Source organism: Phoxinus phoxinus (genome assembly GCF_949152265.1).
Source record: "Phoxinus phoxinus genome assembly, chromosome: 2".
NCBI lineage: Eukaryota > Metazoa > Chordata > Actinopteri > Cypriniformes > Leuciscidae > Phoxinus > Phoxinus phoxinus.
In genome coordinates this window covers 36,069,708-36,088,608 of record NC_136877.1, presented here as the reverse complement: position 1 = coordinate 36,088,608, position 18,901 = coordinate 36,069,708, and the positions used below count along the sequence as shown (strand labels likewise).

Sequence of the window (18,901 nt, the reverse complement as noted above, 5' to 3'; positions counted from 1 at the left end):
AAAAAAATCAGAAAGCTTCTTATGATCGATTATGTTCTTGAAATAAGACCAAAACATTTATTATACATGAGGTTCAAACCCTGAAACTGCACTCAAAAACTGAGATTCAAAAATCTAATTGAAACTTAAAGCTTTAAGAGTTTAAAATTAAAAAATAACATTTCATTTCAATCAAATTGTAATGTGGATATTATTTTTATTGAAAAAGAAATTTATGAAAATTATAACAGAAGCAGGATTCTTACTGATATCATCAGATTGAAGAATATATTACATTACATATTCATGAGAATTCACAATATTTATTTCAAACAAACTTATTTAGATGGTCAGTGAAATATTCTGCAGTGATGGCATCTCTGACCGCTCTGCCAGCAGGATGGTCCCGAGTAATGGGGTCAACATCATCATCATCATCATCAGGGGGGGAATAATATTCATCTGGCACTCGCTCCTTCCTTATAGTGGCTATGTTGTGAAGGACAACACATGCACCCACAATCTGAGATGCCCGCTCTGGTGACACTCTCAGGTCACGAAGACAGTTAAACCGTGCCTTTAAAATGGCAAGAGTCGTGTCAATCTTGAGCCTGGTTTGACTGAGGGCAATGTTAAACTCATGCTGTGGTGTTGTCTCAGGGTCAGGGTAGGGAGTCATCAGAAAGCTCTGACATGCGTAAGTCTCGTCTCCCACCAGCAGACCGTCAAACAGCCCTGTCAATGAACAGAAAAAAGACGTGTCACAATAACAGTCCATTTTAGTACAGTGTTGTCGACTGTTCAAATTTTACCATACCTTCCTGTAAACGCTGGCACAACGACGAGTTCTCGAGAATCTGGTTGTCATGCATTGAGCCAGGCCATCTGGCATCCAGGCTTGTGACCATACACTGATGGTCACAAGTAATCTGTAATGAACTGCTGGTGAGTCCCACGTTTTACCATTACAATCATTAAAGTGCATGCATTCTGGTTAAATGTAATATACCTACCTGAACATTGAGGCTGTGAGTAGCCTTTCTGTTAAGATAATTAGCCTCAATTTCTTTTATTGGAGTTGAGATTGGAATGTGTGTGCAATCTATTACTCCAATAGCTCTAGGGAATCCTTGCAAAAGATCACAGCATTACAGCATTGCCAACTCCTAATATCGATCATTATTGATGGTGTATTAGTGTGTTGATCCATCTTACCAGCTATATTGGAGAAGCCCTCTTTTATGGCCACAGTGGGTAAATGACCAGGAAACACAACGAAAGTGTTCAGATATCTCTGGAGTGCGATAACTACCCTACGAATTGTTCGGCAAACTGTGTTCTTGCTGAGCTTCTCGGCATCGCCCACTTCATACAGGTATGTACCACTCGCAAAGAAACGCAAAGCAATACAAATCATTTGCGGGACAGTGGTCGCGTGGCTTCGCCGCGTCGGGTTTTTAATATGGGGCTCTAGAAGCCGACAAAGATACAACATTCCCTCCGCCGAAAAGCGGTATTTCTCGTGCAAGTTCGCGTCAGAGAATGCTAGGGGGTTTTGTTTATCTCTAAGAACTCTTTCTCTGCGTAAAGCCCTTTGTACAATTTGGGCTCCGATATCTACAGGATTATCCAGAAACGGTGAAGCCATTTTGCTTCTATAGGCTACGCTTACTATGAGGATGGACTTGGTTACGTCAGAGTTATGTCACTTTGCTCACAGCTGATTGGTCTAATGTCTGTTTACAAGCTGTTATCATGAATGAACGATGAACAATAGAGGTGTCTCAAAACCTGTCCCAGAGCTGTTTAACGTGTAGTATTTTTATTTTTTTACCATGGCTGTGTAAAATAAAAAGTAAGAAGGCTGCTGTAGTTGATGCTTTATTGAACGATTTTTTTGTGAGTCTGATCTTTGTTTTATGGTCTGAACGATCAGACTGATTCACTAAGAATCAGATTTCACTTCACTGGTGTAAAAGTTTAATAGCAGAAATGTTAAACCTGCTTGTGGGCCATTCCACCGAATGGGTGACATTTGCTTGTTGTAACTTTTCAAAATTAAACTTTATTTTTTATATTTTTCAACACTGAATCTTATACTACACGTGTTAACTATTCAGAATGTGTATTGGTCAATCTCAGGCAACTTTATTAATTTTTTTACAAGGTTTATAATCAAAAGATGGACGCATGTTTTCTCAGTCCTGTTACCTAAACTCATGTGCCATTTAAAAAGCATGTTTAAAAGCATGTCAATTAATTCCTTTGTTTTCCCCACAAGAAAGTGTTTATTTTAAAGAAATTGTTTGTTATATGTTAAAATAATTGATATTTGTGACAAAAAAGTCACTATATATTAAGGGAAGGTGTATTTTAACAAAAAACACAAAGCAATTTTTTTTCATTTTAAAGAAGACCGAAGCCTCAAGTTTATAATTTTTTTAATAATTTAATTTATTAAACAAATGTATAAATGATGGACCAAACAAAACTGATAAAAAACAGTGGTTTAACTTAATTAAAAAAAAAAAAAAAATAGTAACAGGACTGAACACTTGGTAACAGGGATGAGTGTCCATATGTGTGTGTATGAGAGAGAGTGTACATGACTGTGTGTGCATAAGATTTCTGTGTTGAAGTGATGTACTATGTGCTAGTAGTACTTCACAGTGAAGGAGGTGGGAAGAGAAAGAAGGAGAGAGAGAAGAAGAGAAGGAGGGAGAAAGAGGGAAGTTAAGAAAAAGCATTTTCTTCAAAAAAAATTATCAAAAAAGGGAGAAAAGAGAGGGTTGCGGGTGTGTCTCGCTCCTTCCATTGCAATATGCCATAGTGGGTGTTTCTGGCACCTGCATAGTATGGGTTTTCTCCACTTTCTACAAAATATAAGACAAAGACAAAACGTCTCTTAAGTCACTTCATGGCTTCCTGGAAGTATGGTGTTCACATTGTAAAACTAATGCTAATGTCTACAAAATAAGTAATTACAACCTTAAAACTCATAATTCAGTTGAAAAGTATTATATCAACTCATATTTACAGTAGTAAATCAACAAAACAGAGGACTCTACTCACTCCTGTTATTTTTCAAATAAGTAACAGGACTGAAAGTAACAGGATTGAGTTTTTAAGCAAAACATTATCAAATACATGGCATACGGCCACATAGCATACAGCTAATAGCATGAGGACACTGAGCAAATTCTAGTGACTTGCCTAAAGTTAATATTTTTAAAATAAACAAATAAATTATCAGAAATAATTTAGGCTAGGTAACAGGACAGTATGCTGAGATTAACCTTCTCAGTCATATTTACAATTTCATCAAATATACAAAAATGAAAATGAGAGGACTTACTTATGGTATTCCCATTGCCTTCAGAAGATCCAGATGATGCAACTTCCTGTTGAAAATGTGTCTTTTGGAATATTCCAAGTTTTTCAGAGGGGGGGGGGGGGGGTGTTAGGATAAAAGGACTGAGTGAAAACCCAGGGAAACGACTAAAATATGTGTTTTATCTAAAATATTAGATAAAATATTTTTTTTCTCATGAAAAAAATACATTCTAAAGCATAGATTGGATATAAAGTCACACAACAATGCAAAAAAATTCAGATTTCTGAAGGATTTTAATCATTATATTTCATGGTAAAGTTTAGAGATAGAGAGTGGGGACATGCAGAAAATGCTATTTTTTTGTGTGTTCTATGTCGTTTTTATTTATGTTTTTAATTATACATTTTAAATTTGTTGTTAGCTTAATGTGCAGTACATTTTGCTTAATAATAAAATGCATTTTAGAGTTAATTTTCATGCAATTTTATAAATATTATGTCCTGGGGACAGAAATGTCACCCTTTCGGTGGAATGGCTCTTGTATGAAACTGTTGTCAACACACACATTGTTTATTGTTTGACACATTTATACTCTTTAATTATTTTATGATTCGCTAACTCCGCCTCCTCTCTGCAAAACCCCGCCCCTAAAGACATGTCAGCAAATAAAAATAATCGACAGGCTGATGGGGCCTCAATATCTGATCTAAAACAGCATCACATGCTATGCATGGTCAGATTCGTTTAAAGAGTGTGTGGTTTCTTAGGGCGCGGGGCACCTAATTCAGTGATTCTTTTTTCTGTAAAAGCTCACAGCATATTTTACACGGGTAACCACACATTTCCGTTTTTGTGACACACACAGGGCTCATATATTATGCTTTTTCACAGGATTATTTATATACTAACAGTGGTGGCATATGCATTATTAGTCCGTTCCAATAGGGTAAATATGGACACCACAATTATCGCACATTATGTCAAAGCCAACTTATAGCATATGAAGAGATAACTCACATTCCGAATAAGTAGAAAACAAATAACGATGAATGAGTAAAAATTTACTTGTGTACCTGTTATGCCAGTAGAGAAGCTGGCACTGAGTGTTCACTACTGCTTTTTAACATCAAATCAGCCTGATTAGAAACATGCACTGCATTATTTGAATAGTCAATAATCATGGTGGAACTGCTTAACAGTTATATGGTTACGGGTTGCGGTTTATAGAAATGTCTAAATTTATAGAAACTCAAACGCTAGTTAATTCCATAAAAATAAAGAAAGAAAAAAATGTGAATTGTTAAAAACCTTAAATTCTAAAACACACATGCATATATATAGTATTATAGGGATAACAGTTTAATTGGTAGGTGTGAATTAAAATGTACATTTTTTTTATTAGGAAGGGCACTTTATACAAAAATACAAGATTACAAGTCCAGTCCAGACATTTTGAGACTCCCATTTATTTGGGCTTGCTCATATTATTTGAACATAAGAAACTGTCTCCTCCTCCATAGCTGAACACAAATCATTATGTACTGTAAGGTTGATATGCCCTTTCAAGCACATTATGGAGTTTGGGATGAAACATTAAAGAATCAAAGTCTCCACATCTACACAATAAAAGATTTTTTTTTTCTTGACAAAAGGAAAAAAGATCTTGGATGCCATGTCGGTCACAACCCCATCCACTGGTTATTTGGCTTTAGGGTCTCCTTTATCATTTGCCTTTTTTTGCTTCTGCTGCATGATTTCAGCATCTCTGAAATACAAAAAATACAAAACATTAATATTCACATTCAGTAGGATGTGCTTTGAAATTCAAAGCATCTATATGTTATTGTTCTCTTTAGATGTACCTTTGCTTACGAGCAGCTGCTGAGAGGCCATCTTCATTTCTCTTCCCTTTGGTAGTATCAGTTTGCTTCTTAGCATTCTTTTGACGGGCAAGCTCACGCTGATTTCCCCCTGCAGGACGAGAGATTTCAACACTCTTAATGGTTTGTTCATGCTCTACTCCCTTGAAAAGACAAAGATTGCAGACAGGATTGGACATGTCAACAAGATGCCACTTTGTTTAAAATCTCCAATCTGCCATAGGCAAATCTATCCAGTGTCAAGAAGTGTATTTAGAGGACGAGGAAGGTTGATGCTGTGTACAGTATAAACGGTGAACCCAAATCGGTGTACAGTATACTCATGTGTGGTAGTGAGGCGACGTGGCAATGAAGGCGCCAGAGAGCCTTCAAAATAACAACATCCGCACAAACCAAAAGACTACATACTATCGCCGATATCACAAAATAAACAACATCCTGTTGTCATATAAGATAATAAAAAAAGACTTTCGCTGTATTTGCTGGGTGGCATTAATGTTGTATTACAATTGACGATATAATTTAAGTTTGCTAATGTTAAACATCTGTCAACCTTTCAACTTTTTGACAATCTTTTTAAAAGTTTTCCGTGTCGTGGTATATATAAATAATTAGTTGTCACTAACGCCACAGTAAATCTGCATTTTGCCTGGTTTAGAGGCTTAATCTTGTGATTTCCTTTCGTGGACTTTACACAGAATAAGCTAGCTGGCTAGTTAGTTAGCCTGGCCATTGTAATTGCTCCTGAAACCTGGATTCCATTAAAATACTTACATTAGTAACGTTAACAGAAGAAGCTTGATATAATGTCAACCGAATTAATAAAAATCAATACCCACTCGTCATGATCGCTCTTTTGTTGTCGCCGGAGCGCAAAGCTCAACCAGGCGTTTACCTCTGGTAGGCTACTTGTGATGGCTGCCTGGCGGACCCGAGTCAATTCGGAAGATTTACGACAACGCATTGTCGGAACACAGCAGCGCGTTTCCAAGTGAACATCCCTCGTGATTATTGTGGACGTCATTTCGCCACATGAAGATGTTAAAGAGTCAACAACTTATTTTACTAAAGTATATTATAAACATGTAATCTCTGCATTTTTTGCAATGTAAAAAACCCCCCACATTTTACTAAATAAATAAACAAACTCTTCGTCACGTTTATTCAGAGATGATATGAATTATAATAGGGACTAATATTTTCGCTTTATTCTCTGAATTTCGTTGATGAGTTATGATCTACTTGATTTTACCATTAAATAATAATAATAATAATTGTAGCGTCATACCTCTTAAATGTCTATTTTTGTATTACAACAACATTTTAATAATTTGTATTCCTGTGCCACATGGGTAATATTTTCCAAACCGTTATTTCTCATCAAAATCTAAACATTTAAATTCCAAAATCTCTCTCTCTCTCTCTCTCTCTCTCTCTCTCTCTCTCTCTCTCTCTCTCTCTCTCTCTCTCTCTCTCTCTCTCTCTCTCTCTCTCTCTCTCTCTCTTATATAATATATAATGTGTTCAATGAAAGTGACTGAAATATAGCATACAAGTCATTTTTTGTATGGTATTTATGGAACAATGTGTATTTCTGCTCAATTCAACAGAGCGACATAGAAACGCCATCTCCGTCATCTACGACAAAAATGAAAGTGTAATTTATTGTAATAAATGTAATTTAATTTAGTGTTATTTTGAACCTTCACAGTGGAGTGCATTAATTTGCCCAGCAGATGGAGCCAGTGCAATAGCGTCTCTTTCTTTCTTTCTTTCTTTCTTTCTTTCTTTCTTTCTTTCTTTCTTTCTTTCTTTCTTTCTTTCTTTCTTTCTTTCTTTCTTTCTTTCTTTCTTTCTTTCTTTCTTTCTTTCTTTCAAACAATTTGTTGTTGTTATTATTATTATTACATTTATTTATTAATTATTTTTTCTTTTTGGATGCTTCTTTCTTTCAAACAATTTGTTGTTGGTAGACGCTACTTGTTTGCTTTGGGTCTTTTATTTTGTAATATGGTGCGGTATTATCGTTGGTTACTTCATTCATTGTCGTTGCTTATTTTTGACACATGGCGGTATAAGTTGATATCTAGCGACCTGTATAATCAGTCATGAAGCTTTATAGAGTGAACATGTCAGTGTGAGATTTGTACTGGGTTTACTCATTCTTCACAGATCTGATCATGTCGGCGGCGTGGACAGCGCGCCAGGGGGAAGTGGGTGATCTGAGAAGCAAGAGTAAAGATGAGCTCCTTGAGATACTCTCTCGACAAGAAAAGTTACTGTCTAATAAGTAAGTGTTGTCCTCTACCATTTTATTTTACCCCCATTAACCGGAATATATAATCATAATATATCAAACTGCATTAAGATTACTGGCTAGAATAAATATTAGGCTGCTTAAATATTCTGGATCATTCCAGGTCCACTCACTCACTGGCGCCCCCACAGTAAACTTTCTTATTAGTCGTGTAAATGACAAAGATACGTGCATCATCCACCCCATGAATGGCAATGTACACTGCTACACACAAAAGTTGGGGCAATTTATAATTCAAAGCAAAAACACCCCTTTTATATATAATACAAACGAATGTGTTAACGTTACATTGTTGAAGTAATTGATGAATTTTGCAACAACACTTTTATTTTCCTATTTATTACTATCAAGTTGCTTTGAAAAAAGTATAATGTTTAAAGTGTTATATAAATAAATATATCTATGAATTGTACTATTATTATCTTTTCAGGAGATTTGTTCAGAGCCTTCCAGATAAGGGAAAGAAAATTGCTGACTTTGTGGTGAAAGTACACCTTGCACTTGGACATCTGGAGGAGGAAGAGAGAAAACAAGCAAATTTAATCTCTGTCCGGACAGAGTTACAGGCTAAATATCAGCAAGCCCTTGCCAATCGAAGCACAGATAAGCCTTTAGGCTCAAATTTGGACATGATTATTCCATCCCATGACGGAAAGGAAGCCAATGTTAATATTGATGAGGCTAACATACAGGAAAATGGTGGTTTGTTTGGCCGAGAGGAGTCTTTGACATCCCGGCCGCAGGCTGCTGAAACACTAGGAACAGCCGCTGGGAATGCAACAGCCTCATTGATGAAAGACACAGAGCTTGTGGAGGCGTTTGGACGAGTAACACTTGCTGAAAATAACAACGCCTCCAACCAAGGCACCATCAAAACCCTGCCCTCTAGTAAGCCCTTTCTGGGTAATCCGCTTCAGAAGAAACCACATTACATAGAGCTCCTGGAGAGGACAGAGAAAAGTGTGAATATGAGGAAGCCCAGATTCAAACCAAACCAGTTAGTGGAACTACACTGTCATTGCATGGCTTTGTGTTTATTTATTTATTTATTTATTTATTTATTCATTTTAAATAAGCTGAAATTGAATAGTACATTAATACACTACATATTTCCTTTACAAACTAAGTTTCTTTATAGTTTGTTATAGTTGTAATGAGAATACACCCATTACTAGTCTCACTGAACAATGAATCTGCAAATGAATGCCCCAAAAAATTTTTCGCTTGTGTAGGTCATCTTTAGTCAATCTTCTTCTATTCCAATTAAGATCTCCAATCTAGAATGTGAGGAATATGATTTTATGGATGTGTAACATTAAACACTTTACTTGTATAGCTTCAGGTCTCGGGTTCATTTGCCCCCCAGGAAATACATACACTTTTAAAATCCATAATGCTCTGTACGTCACTCTAGATAAAAGTGTCTGTGCTTTCTTAAGGTTAAGTGTAAAATCGACATCTACATCACCTAGTGTGGCCTCTGGCAGCACCACACCACTTACTGCAGAGGCCAGAAGACAACGAGACCGAAAACACCTGGATGACATTACTTCGGCTAAGCTGCCACCCCTGCACCACAGTCCTGCCCAGCTGCTGTCATTAGAGGAGTCGTCTGAGCTTCAGCAAGAGCAGACCAGAAGGCACCTGGTAGGTTAAAGAAGATGTCTTGTTCATAGATAAAGTGAGATTTGAATGATCAAAGTGACGAATGACATTTCTAAGCATCTGAGGCCTCAAAAATCTCAACCTTTTTGAAAGCTTGTGATTTTTGTTCCTGCCTCATTATGTATTCAGGAAGTAGTACATTCATGTAATTGTGTATTCTGTTCATTTCAGGAGTTGCAGGCCAAACAAGCTGCCCAGAAGCTGGCAGATGGTCTGAGTATCAGGATGGAGAATTACAACCCAGAAGGAGGCCCACTGGAGGCCTACAGAGAGGTGCATGATGATGGGGCCCAACTTTCCTCAGAGGAGGACTGACCGTGGGGCCCTACAGGCAGGGTACTGGCTTGCTGATATGTTTGGCCTCTTGCCCTGGACCAGCTCTCGGCCTTCAGCCCATGCTTCAGGACCCTGGAGAGAGGCTTTTAAGCCTGAGGACAAGAGGATGTCTCTTCATGAACTGCACTGACAATGCTTTCAGATTCTGCCAGGGAAGATAAAACCGCAGGTTGAATCAAGTTGAGAGTTATTGTGTTGAAAACCCGAACATTTTTGCATGTGGAAATGTTACTATCCAACAGTAACAGATTATTTTGGCAAGCCAATTCCGAAAATCTAGTTTGGCAGGTCCACACCTGTTGTCTTGTACAGAATAATATAATCTGAAGCTTTTATCAGCTGTACCTTCAAGGGTGTACTTCGTGTGTTATTGTGAAGAATGAAGATGGTAATAGAATATTTTTGTATGACCTTTCTTAGTGTTTATTTAAAACAAAACCTCTGAATTGACCTCCAAAGCTTGTGATTGGTTCTTTGAATCGGATAACAGAAACCGCAGTTTCATAAACTAAAGGTGGAAGCACTTAACGTTTTTGTCACTTGAGCGCAACAGCTTGGGAGGCGTCTGTCTCCCTCCCTTTTTGCAGCATTGTTTTGATAACCGCCCCACTGGTTTGATTGGAATGAGTCAGCCGTCGTTTGAAGGGAGGGATGTTGTTATCAGTGCAGAAATCTGTGACATGCCTCAGATGATTAATATATGTAATGTGAAATATCGAGGCTTGAAGGAATTAGACCAATTGGTGGAGTACATCTGGATTGTGTTTAGATCGTGTTACTGCATGAAGTGGCAATGCATTCTGGGATGGCAACAATAGACAGACGTGACATATGGTAAATGCAATTTCCAAAGCCATCAACACTGATAAAGTATTCCTAAAATTCACTCTTTTTATCCTCCTTAGGATGTAAAAAATGTTTGTTTTTTTCCAGGAATCTTTATATTTAGATGGAGAAAAAGGAGTTTGAAGGAAGGAAATCCAAATCCTCACCGCTCTGCAGTTGATGACCTGTGATAACCTCTAGTAATTGCTTCTGCCCGTTGATGGGAACTGCTGCCTCAGAAAAAAGATCCTAACACATCTGGCAGGTTAGTGTTTAGACACCGTGTGTGACGAACTCCAGAGTGCCTTACCCAGACGTCCCGTGATAAATATGTCAGACTTGTCCAGAAAGAATCTCCTCTCTACTGGTATTAATTAAGTCTAACTTGCATACAGAGGAAAAAAGACTTATCAATTACACACTAGATTCCTAGGCTGATCAGATTCGCTCGTGAGTACATAGATATGCTTGAGTTGGACTTGCGTTCTGACTGTGTCTTTAAGTTTTTTCTTTTTAGCTGCAGTGTTTGCTTTCCACATACACTCACACCCATCGTCTCGGATCAATGAACGGCTCGTGAAGTCATCTGCAAGTAGTCTTGCAGATAACTATCAAATGATCTACCAAAAGTGTACAATTGTGCCCTGAGAGAATGAGCAACATTTTTGAGCTGTGAGGGGGATTCAAGGATACAGTTGTTTTTTTCTTGAAGTGCCCTTTTAACAGACTTGCCAATAAAAACACATCTTATTGCGGTAGAAGATATAAACTATAATTGTGCAGGACATAAAAAGGTTTTAACAGTACGATCAAATGACGAACGACATGATGATGCAACGAGTAAAAAATGTATACCTATATATATTTTTATGGCACCTTTATTTTGACACTCTCCTCAACTTTGCGTAGTGTCCATCTATTACCCCCAAAATGTTAATTCTCGTTTAAACTCGCCTGTCAGGGCTCGACAGTAAGGACTGCCCGATGGTCCTGGGCCACCGTGAAAGACTGGACAGCGATCTGGACAGTTGACAGAACTGTCACTGTCCCGATCGGGCCAGTGCTTGTATCCTCAGAAAACGTTATCATTTGGCTGTATTTTAAGCCTTGCCAATTTAAACATTCAAGCAAAGAAGACACGAAAGCGAACTCATTTCGTACTCCGGTTCGCCTTGAAATGTTCAATGCGCACACATCCAAAGCGCGCACACAGAGAGCCACCTCTCAGATAGAGTGCAAATACTAACTGAATCGAGTTATCTTTCCCTTCTTTTTGTGCTTGAACAGATAAGCACATACAAAATTATGTCAAAATGTCCGTCTAAGCGAGTATTCTCGTAAACACATGTCGGTTATGTCGCAAGTGAATGTTAACAGTTGAGAAAGACAACACATGTGTTTCAGTAAAAAAAACGTGCAGCTCCTAAAGTTAACTTTTGTAACTCTAATTGGGATTAATCTATATTTAATTTATATAGTGAAGACTATTATTATTTTACATTATTCGATTCGATTTCTGTCCCTGAAAACTTCTGTTAGACCTAACTGAAAACCTGAAAAACGCTGTTTATTTCATTTGTGTCTTTGTTCTATTGTACAGTAAACTATTTATTTGTGTTATTGCTTGTAATTTGATTATCTGTAGAAAAAAATCCTTATCTTTGAGCCCCGCCAATACGTTTTAACAGCTTTATTTGTGCAATTTCTTTTTTTATATATTTCTTTTTGTAAATGTATGTATTTTTCTACTACTGGAGTAGTCATTTTTGCTGTTTCCTAATGTGGATTTGCACTAGATTTTACACACTGCACATTTTAGCAAGCCTGTAAGATTTTCTTGACTCTTGTCATGTCATCAGATCACTTATCTCATTTGTGACTTGATTTTTTTCCCCCACTATTTATTTTTCTTTATTATTTAAAAAACAAAATTTTACTTTTTTTGTTGTTGTTGTGGATGTCCCAATTGGGGTACAGGATGTGCAATTTCCAGAGAAATGCTCATGCTATATATTTTGGTTGCACTTGTGAGCTAATACAAAAGTTGTGTCAAAACTGGTTGTGTCAAACAGGCACATAATCATAATAACGAGAAATCAATCAATATACCCCTGAATCTAATCAAAACATAATCTTATTGCAGAATTTTTTGAGGTATTGGCAAATATCATATCACTGGCTACGAGAATTGATATCAAATCTTATCATGATGAAATGTCCGCTTTACACCCCTAATACTCTGCTCTTAAAGGCATTTTGATACATCACTGCTTTGAGACATAAATCTGTCATTGTCCCTCACCTTAATCTTTTTTGTCTATCTATAGGTCCAGTTTTACAGTAAATCTGGGCTCTAATAAGACACTGCTCAGAGCAGGTCACATACTCTAATGCAGTGGTTCACAACCTTTTTTTTTTTTTACTCAAATGCCCCCTTTGGCCGAGACAATATTCAAATGCCCTCCCATCTAATCTGATATGTTCCTCTGGTACTGCTGTTGTAATAAAACAAACATACCCCAAAATTCAGCTTATTTTTAATGTGGTTTTGTTGTTGTTTTTGGTTGTAATTATTATCTTATTGGGGCCCCACTAGAAGTTAGTTGAGGCCCCCTATAGTAGCCCGGCCCCCTATTTGAGAACCATGCTGCTCACATCTATTCACTTAAATCTATGTAATGTGCTGTTTTCCTCCCACATTTGATTCTGTAGTTCAAATGTGTTTGATAGAAATCATTAATTCTACAGTGCTTAGTTGCCAACACAGAAATCTATACCCTAAAAGTCACCCTGTTTTGACTGGATGTTTCTGCACCGGATATAGACTAATTAAGACAAGGGCAATGAATCATTTTTATTAATATATTTGCTTTTAAATCTGATTTGTGTGTGGTTTTGAAACAGCGGTTAATGCAGGAAGGAGAGGGTGTGTCAGTGCTTAGAATGAGAAACCTCAATATTGACTGTTGGCGGTAAATATGTCTGGATTTATGCTGTAGCCTACGATTGGTTTTGGAAATGTTGTGAATGAGGGTGCTGCTGTTGAGAGAAACACTGCTTATATCATTCCTGATGTCTTCCATCAATGCGGTCATATCATTAGGAAAGACATAATGATTCCACATCTGCTCCTTCACCAAGTTCATGCGAATAAGTGCAATGACGGGAATATTTAAGTATGCAAAAAGGAGTGGGAATGATTATCTCTGCTATCTTTAGTACTTGACTTTACTAACAATCCTGACATTGTTTCAGAAAATTATGCCATAGATCTTTGATATATCATATTGTCATGCCTTATTATTTACATAGCACTCTAAGGTAATTATAGATTGAACACCATCATTTTTCTTTTCTGTCATAATTTACTCATGTATCTTAAAATATCTTCTTCTGTTTTCCACTGCTTTCACAGGGGGAAAAAAGTTTAAGGGCGAGTAAACAATAGCAGAATGTTCCTTGTTGAGTTGAGTCGAGTTGAGTTGAGTGGATGCATGGCAGATTAATGAACCTAAAAGCATGATTATTTAGCCACTTTGTTTGCAATATGTGTCCTTTTCTTAAAGTATCATAAATGGTTTTGCTATACCCTGGCAACCCAAAACAGTTTTTTTGAAGAGACAGCAGATGGCAGCAGTGCTTCTGTGTTTCACATGCTGAACAAACCCCTCTTTTTCAGTCTTTTCGATTGAGAGGGTTCATATCTTGCATGTATTTTGTCTGAGTAGATTTTTAATGCAATTATTCCTAGCCATGAGATCTTTTTTATATTGCCATTTAGTGCAATTTACTAATGTGAGCTCATTGAGATGCTTCAGCATCATTTAGTCGCCATTAGTGGCTCCAGCTTTTTGCCATTCCTTTCAATGGCTAAATCATCTTGAAAGTGTTATGGGTAATTTGATACACATGTATGCTGAAATTATGGCTGTATGTTTAGCTCAGAGCTCTAATAACTATATAAAATCAGCCTGAGTGGGGTTTACACCAGCAGAAGATAATGTTTATTCCCTAGATGATCCTCCAGAGCTCTACTAGATCATTCTAGTTTCAAATCATAGTCCACATGTGCTTAAACAAACTGTTGTTCTAAGAAGTGTGCTTAACAATTATGAGATGGCTCTTCCATCTCAAAAGCATGGAGGGAGAGAGATGGGGAGATTAATAACCGCCAAAAAACTGCCAGCATTCTGCTCAGCCTGGCACGGCTGTAAAGCCTGTCAAAAACTCATCACGGTGAGGAAGCCGCCTCAGCAGGGATGCTTCGAGCTGCCAGGGCACGGTGGGGGAAGAAAATGGAGCCGCTTGCCCAGCAGCGTGTGATCATAATGAGGAGGAAAATTCCCATTCTTGTATCCAGATTAATGTAACAACAACAATGTGCTTTTGTCCAAATTTTTTTCTCCCCTCCCCCCCCTCTCGTGTTACTCAAAGCCTCCATTCCCTTTTCCATCCATCAGCTGTACTGCGAGCATAGAGTTACTGAGTACAGTCGCATTGCCGGTTTAATGCATCTCTTGGGTGGGATCTCACATAGATGTACTTGCATATTGTGCGCGTTTCAAGTTTTTAGCAAGCCGAGGAAAATCGATTCCGGTTACCAGGCATCCGAGTACCATCTCCAAGCAATGAGCCTCTCTATCTGTGTACATGTGTACATGAGGTCAGTCTCAAGCTGTCTGCTGATGAATGCAGTGTAATGCTGTTTTTAATTATTTCCATGCTATTCAAGTGAAATCATGCTTTCTCATTTCTGAATGCACCAATTGACAAGCACCAGGAGTGTGAATTAGCAGCAACTCGGGGAATACTGACAGACGTTACAAATGGAGAGTGCTAACTTAATTTAAAGGCTCATGAAATACAGTCGGAGACATGTCAAATATTGTCAATGCCCACTTTGCTGCGTTGCAGGTGCGAGAGAGGCAAACCCATATGTAAAAAAAACCCCATTCTTTTGGGACTCGACTGCTCGGTGTGCTAGATCTGGTGTTTGTCAATTCATTCTAGATTTATTTCCCTATTGTCAGATTCTCTTATAATATATACGACTCCAGCATGACTTGTAAAGATTTGCTCACTGGGCCTTTGGTCATACAACAGAAGTAAAAGCATGCAGTAAAAACAAGGCAGTTCTCCTCAGCCAAGCTCATAACAATTACAGGGCCTTGATTTGGACTCATAGCCTTGTTTATGTGTTGTAATGTTGTCTGCGTGCCAAGACAACCTTGAGTGCTGGGAGCCCTGGTGATTCTGATTGGCGCTACGTGTTGACTTAGCTAGTCTGCAGCCTGGCTTATTAGACTGCAAGTTTTTTTTTTGTGTGTGTGTGTGTGTGTGGATCTGTTTGCGTCCTAATTTGTTTATTTACATAAGCATTCTCTCCATAATCCCTCTGTCATGAAAACTGGAGCCTCATCTCCTCAAAATGCAAACATATTTTTCTAATGAGGGAAGAGATGCTTTCCAAGCCCATAATGATTTTAAGCTGTGGAAACCTGACTGTATTAAAATGCAATAATTTGGTTTAACATGCTTTTAATTGACTACTTCCTATGCGCTGTCATTTTTTTCAGTCAGTATTATAACCTTTGACCTCAAGTGGCCTGTTTTTAACATAATACTTGGAATTCATAGAAACACCTCCTTGTTATGGCCCGAGGAGTGATTCAATAGGCGTGGAGTTTTATTCTGTGCTTTAACTACATTTCAACGGGATGTTTGTCTTCCTGTGCTTTTCTGTTCGGTATAATGTTAAACGAAACATTATTGCGCACAGGACCGTGACAATTGTTGAAATGTATCACAAATTGGCAATCGCTCATCGCCTCAAGATGGTAATGCTGTCTTTTACAGGTGCCTCAGTTTAGAGTAATATAAAGCAGAGCAAGAGAGAGAGGAAACAGCTTGGATGACTTTCCATATCCTCCTTTTGCTTCTTTACCATTGAAAATTTATTTTGCCCTTCGTTCTTTTTTCTTTTCCTTCCCTTTGTTTCCTCTCATCAGATTTCACATGCAGCGTGGGACCCCTTCACAGACAGATGGTGTCGCTCACACAAGCGGTGCCCTGTTCAGTCACATATCAGATTCGTTCTGTGTGGATACTCAGGCATGGCTCTTTGGGAGAGGGAGGAACCCTGCAAAAGTGACAGGTCATTTGATGCCCCCCACTGATCTCACGTCTCATCATGCTTTGATAAGCATTGTGAATTTCAGAGGCAGGAAGAGGGACGACACACAAAGTGACTCGCTCTGCAGGACTTAAAGGGTGGAGTGTTTTTTTTTTTTTTTTTTACACACCAAGAAGAGAAATGTCACCACAGACAGTTATTGAAGTACCTTTAATGGCCAAACATAATCCTGGACATTCATTAGTTACAGGACATTCTTTGAACATTGATAATTCTTTGTTCCTCTTTTTTCATCTCATGTTTTGACAGGTTTGCATGCAGTAAATTTCTGCAGATAGTAATTTCACCAAGATGATACACTTCCCATTGATGTTATATTCATCCTCTACTTAAAATACCCCCTCCCACGTTTTTTTTTCTCCTCATTACTTCCCAGAAATAATCACAAACATGTGATACCCAGGCAGACTGTATAAAAGCACCTCATGGCAGAAGCTCTTCGCTGTGTCAGAACTGTCTTTGGTTGTCTTATGCTTTCGGCTCATGCTTTGACAGCTCCAGCTTGTTCTCCCACTTAGTTGGCTCCCCTTAAAAACAAAGGAAAAGAAGACTGAAAACAAACTAAAGAAAGATTTTAGAATAAACTGCATGACTCAGTTTGGTTAAGTTAATGAATTCATTAGGAATTATGAACTTACTATAAATTAACGATGTGTGTGTGTGTGTGTGTGTGTGTGTGTGTGTGTGTGTGTGTTTTTATAGCATTTAATAATCTAGGAGTTATGTGTGTAATATATGTATATGCCACACTCTAGCGCAGGCTGATGGGTCCTTCATGCAACCTGCTGACAATCACATCGTTGACTACATGGCACAAGCTGATTGGTTCCTGTTGCATCTGTAGCAAATTAGCTTGCTTCTCAACGTTTAAATAGTTGGTCAATGTTTCCTATAGCAGTTTTCAGTGTGCTTTCAGAGTTTCTCTGAAACCTTCCACTTTCCTCAGGTCCAAATGTATGGATCGGTTATGGGTAATTTCAAATATGCTATTTATTTGTGCAGCAGCAGTATGTCTTACTTGCTCACAGCAGCGTGTCTATGTGTTGGCAGTAGCAAGTCTCTGCACTTGCTCTGCTGCCGCAATATCAGCAGAAGCAGCATAGCAGATCTATTCTGCCAAGACCAAATACATTAACATTGTCATATCCATTACCATGCTAGGGTATATGCAGTATATATATATAGGAGCTTATTTTGGAATTATGACCTGACTTCATCATCCCTTATAATTAAACTTGACATAACTATTATCACTATATTTATAAATCAACATTAACCTTGATTAATATGCCATAAATTCTATAAAAAATTTACCTTTTGTTAAGTGTCACTGGGAAATCATATAGCACTTTATGGCATTTGATGAAATGTATGACAATCTGTCATATATTTAACATTTAATGACTTTCTGCACAGTACAACATGATTTATCTAACAAACCTCATTGATCACAAAGACACCCATTGGGCCATTATTGGCTTAGCTCTGGCTCATTGAGGCGATGATGAAATAGGTTATTCCTTTAACGTCTAAACACCCCAGACTGTCAACGGGACATATGGTTTCCCACTCTCATAGAGCCCCAGACAGTTCTGTTTACTATAGCTCCTGCCCTCTTGCCCACCCTGGTATTAAAGCAGAGAATGACAAAAGTGAATGATGGGGTTAAGAGAATCTCTTAAAAGCAAAGCAGGAACTGGCTAAAGGAAGCAAGCAGCTGTGATTGAACTTGAGCTCGTATGTGACTATTAGTGCCTGACACCTGCAACCCATTTTATCTCAGGTTCGTGATTTTAGAGACAATAAGGACCAAAGTTTCTGCTGGGGAGTAGTTCTGTTTGATTTGTTGAATGATGAATGTGGATCCCAAGAGGACCATTCAAGTATAATAAAGTGTATTACCACATTTGCATGCACAATTATTATTGAGATATAGGCTGCATCCGAAATCGCATACTTCCCTATGATATAGTAGGCGAAAAAAAGTATGTGACAAAAGAACTGTCTGAATTCACTGTAGTCATAAAACAGTGGGCAAAAAGTACCCGGATGACCTACTACTTTCAGCGAGATTCTGAAGTGTGCATACGATGGACCCTTTACTATCCCATGAGGCCACGGGAGAGGGTTTATGAAGGACAGTGAAGTGATGTAACTGACGCTGGTAGGTCACATGATAATGACAACATGGCGGATGTAGTATGTCTAGATTACATTTATACTACATTCATAAAGAATTTTTTTTTAGCGATCGTGAAGTAATTACTCATTCAAAATAAGCACCTACTAGTATGCAATTTTGGATGCAGCCATTGTCTCGATTTCTCTAAGTATGCACAATGTGTAATTGAATATTTGAAGAATTAAATCCA

General features: G+C 37.9%; 3 protein-coding genes across 5 annotated transcripts; 1 reads left to right on the top strand and 2 right to left on the bottom strand.

The window, feature by feature from the left end:
• Positions 1 to 85: 85 nt before the first annotated feature.
• Positions 86 to 1,727, bottom strand: harbi2 (harbinger transposase derived 2). The gene is made up of 4 exons (XM_079588485.1): positions 1,195 to 1,727; positions 993 to 1,108; positions 797 to 908; positions 86 to 714 (listed from the first exon to the last, which is right to left on the bottom strand). Exons 1-4 carry the CDS (start codon positions 1,625 to 1,627, stop codon positions 308 to 310), a joined length of 1,068 nt encoding a protein of 355 aa, XP_079444611.1. The 5' UTR covers positions 1,628 to 1,727; the 3' UTR covers positions 86 to 307.
• On the top strand, positions 587 to 9,966 carry polr2m (RNA polymerase II subunit M). Of its 3 annotated transcripts, none has more exons than XM_079588496.1 (5): positions 587 to 924; positions 7,366 to 7,483; positions 7,941 to 8,507; positions 8,950 to 9,157; positions 9,347 to 9,966. In XM_079588496.1, exons 2-5 carry the CDS (start codon positions 7,374 to 7,376, stop codon positions 9,488 to 9,490), a joined length of 1,029 nt encoding a protein of 342 aa, XP_079444622.1. In that variant the 5' UTR covers positions 587 to 924; positions 7,366 to 7,373; the 3' UTR covers positions 9,491 to 9,966. The 3 variants fall into 3 exon arrangements, with proteins under 3 accessions (XP_079444622.1, XP_079444623.1, XP_079444624.1); XM_079588497.1 differs by lacking the exon at positions 587 to 924 and adding an exon at positions 5,043 to 5,316; XM_079588498.1 differs by lacking the exon at positions 587 to 924 and adding an exon at positions 7,156 to 7,206.
• Positions 4,652 to 6,225, bottom strand: serf2b (small EDRK-rich factor 2b). The gene is made up of 3 exons (XM_079588524.1): positions 6,033 to 6,225; positions 5,176 to 5,284; positions 4,652 to 5,078 (listed from the first exon to the last, which is right to left on the bottom strand). Exons 1-3 carry the CDS (start codon positions 6,037 to 6,039, stop codon positions 5,012 to 5,014), a joined length of 183 nt encoding a protein of 60 aa, XP_079444650.1. The 5' UTR covers positions 6,040 to 6,225; the 3' UTR covers positions 4,652 to 5,011.
• Positions 9,967 to 18,901: the final 8,935 nt, after the last annotated feature.

Excerpts from the sequence above, each read along its gene's own strand:
- harbi2 (XM_079588485.1), bottom strand. The coding sequence starts at position 1,627 with ATGGCTTCACCGTTTCTGGATAATCCTGTAGATATCGGAGCCCAAATT. Across the intron at positions 1,109-1,194 it reads GGGCTTCTCCAATATAGCTG|GATTCCCTAGAGCTATTGGA; the intron begins GTAAGATGGATC and ends ATCTTTTGCAAG. Across the intron at positions 715-796 it reads GTGCCAGCGTTTACAGGAAG|GGCTGTTTGACGGTCTGCTG; the intron begins GTATGGTAAAAT and ends GTTCATTGACAG.
- serf2b (XM_079588524.1), bottom strand. Across the intron at positions 5,079-5,175 it reads GCAGCTGCTCGTAAGCAAAG|AGATGCTGAAATCATGCAGC; the intron begins GTACATCTAAAG and ends TTTGTATTTCAG.
- polr2m (XM_079588496.1), top strand. The coding sequence starts at position 7,374 with ATGTCGGCGGCGTGGACAGCGCGCCAGGGGGAAGTGGGTGATCTGAGA. Across the intron at positions 8,508-8,949 it reads CCCAGATTCAAACCAAACCA|GTTAAGTGTAAAATCGACAT; the intron begins GTTAGTGGAACT and ends TGCTTTCTTAAG. Across the intron at positions 9,158-9,346 it reads AGCAGACCAGAAGGCACCTG|GAGTTGCAGGCCAAACAAGC; the intron begins GTAGGTTAAAGA and ends TGTTCATTTCAG.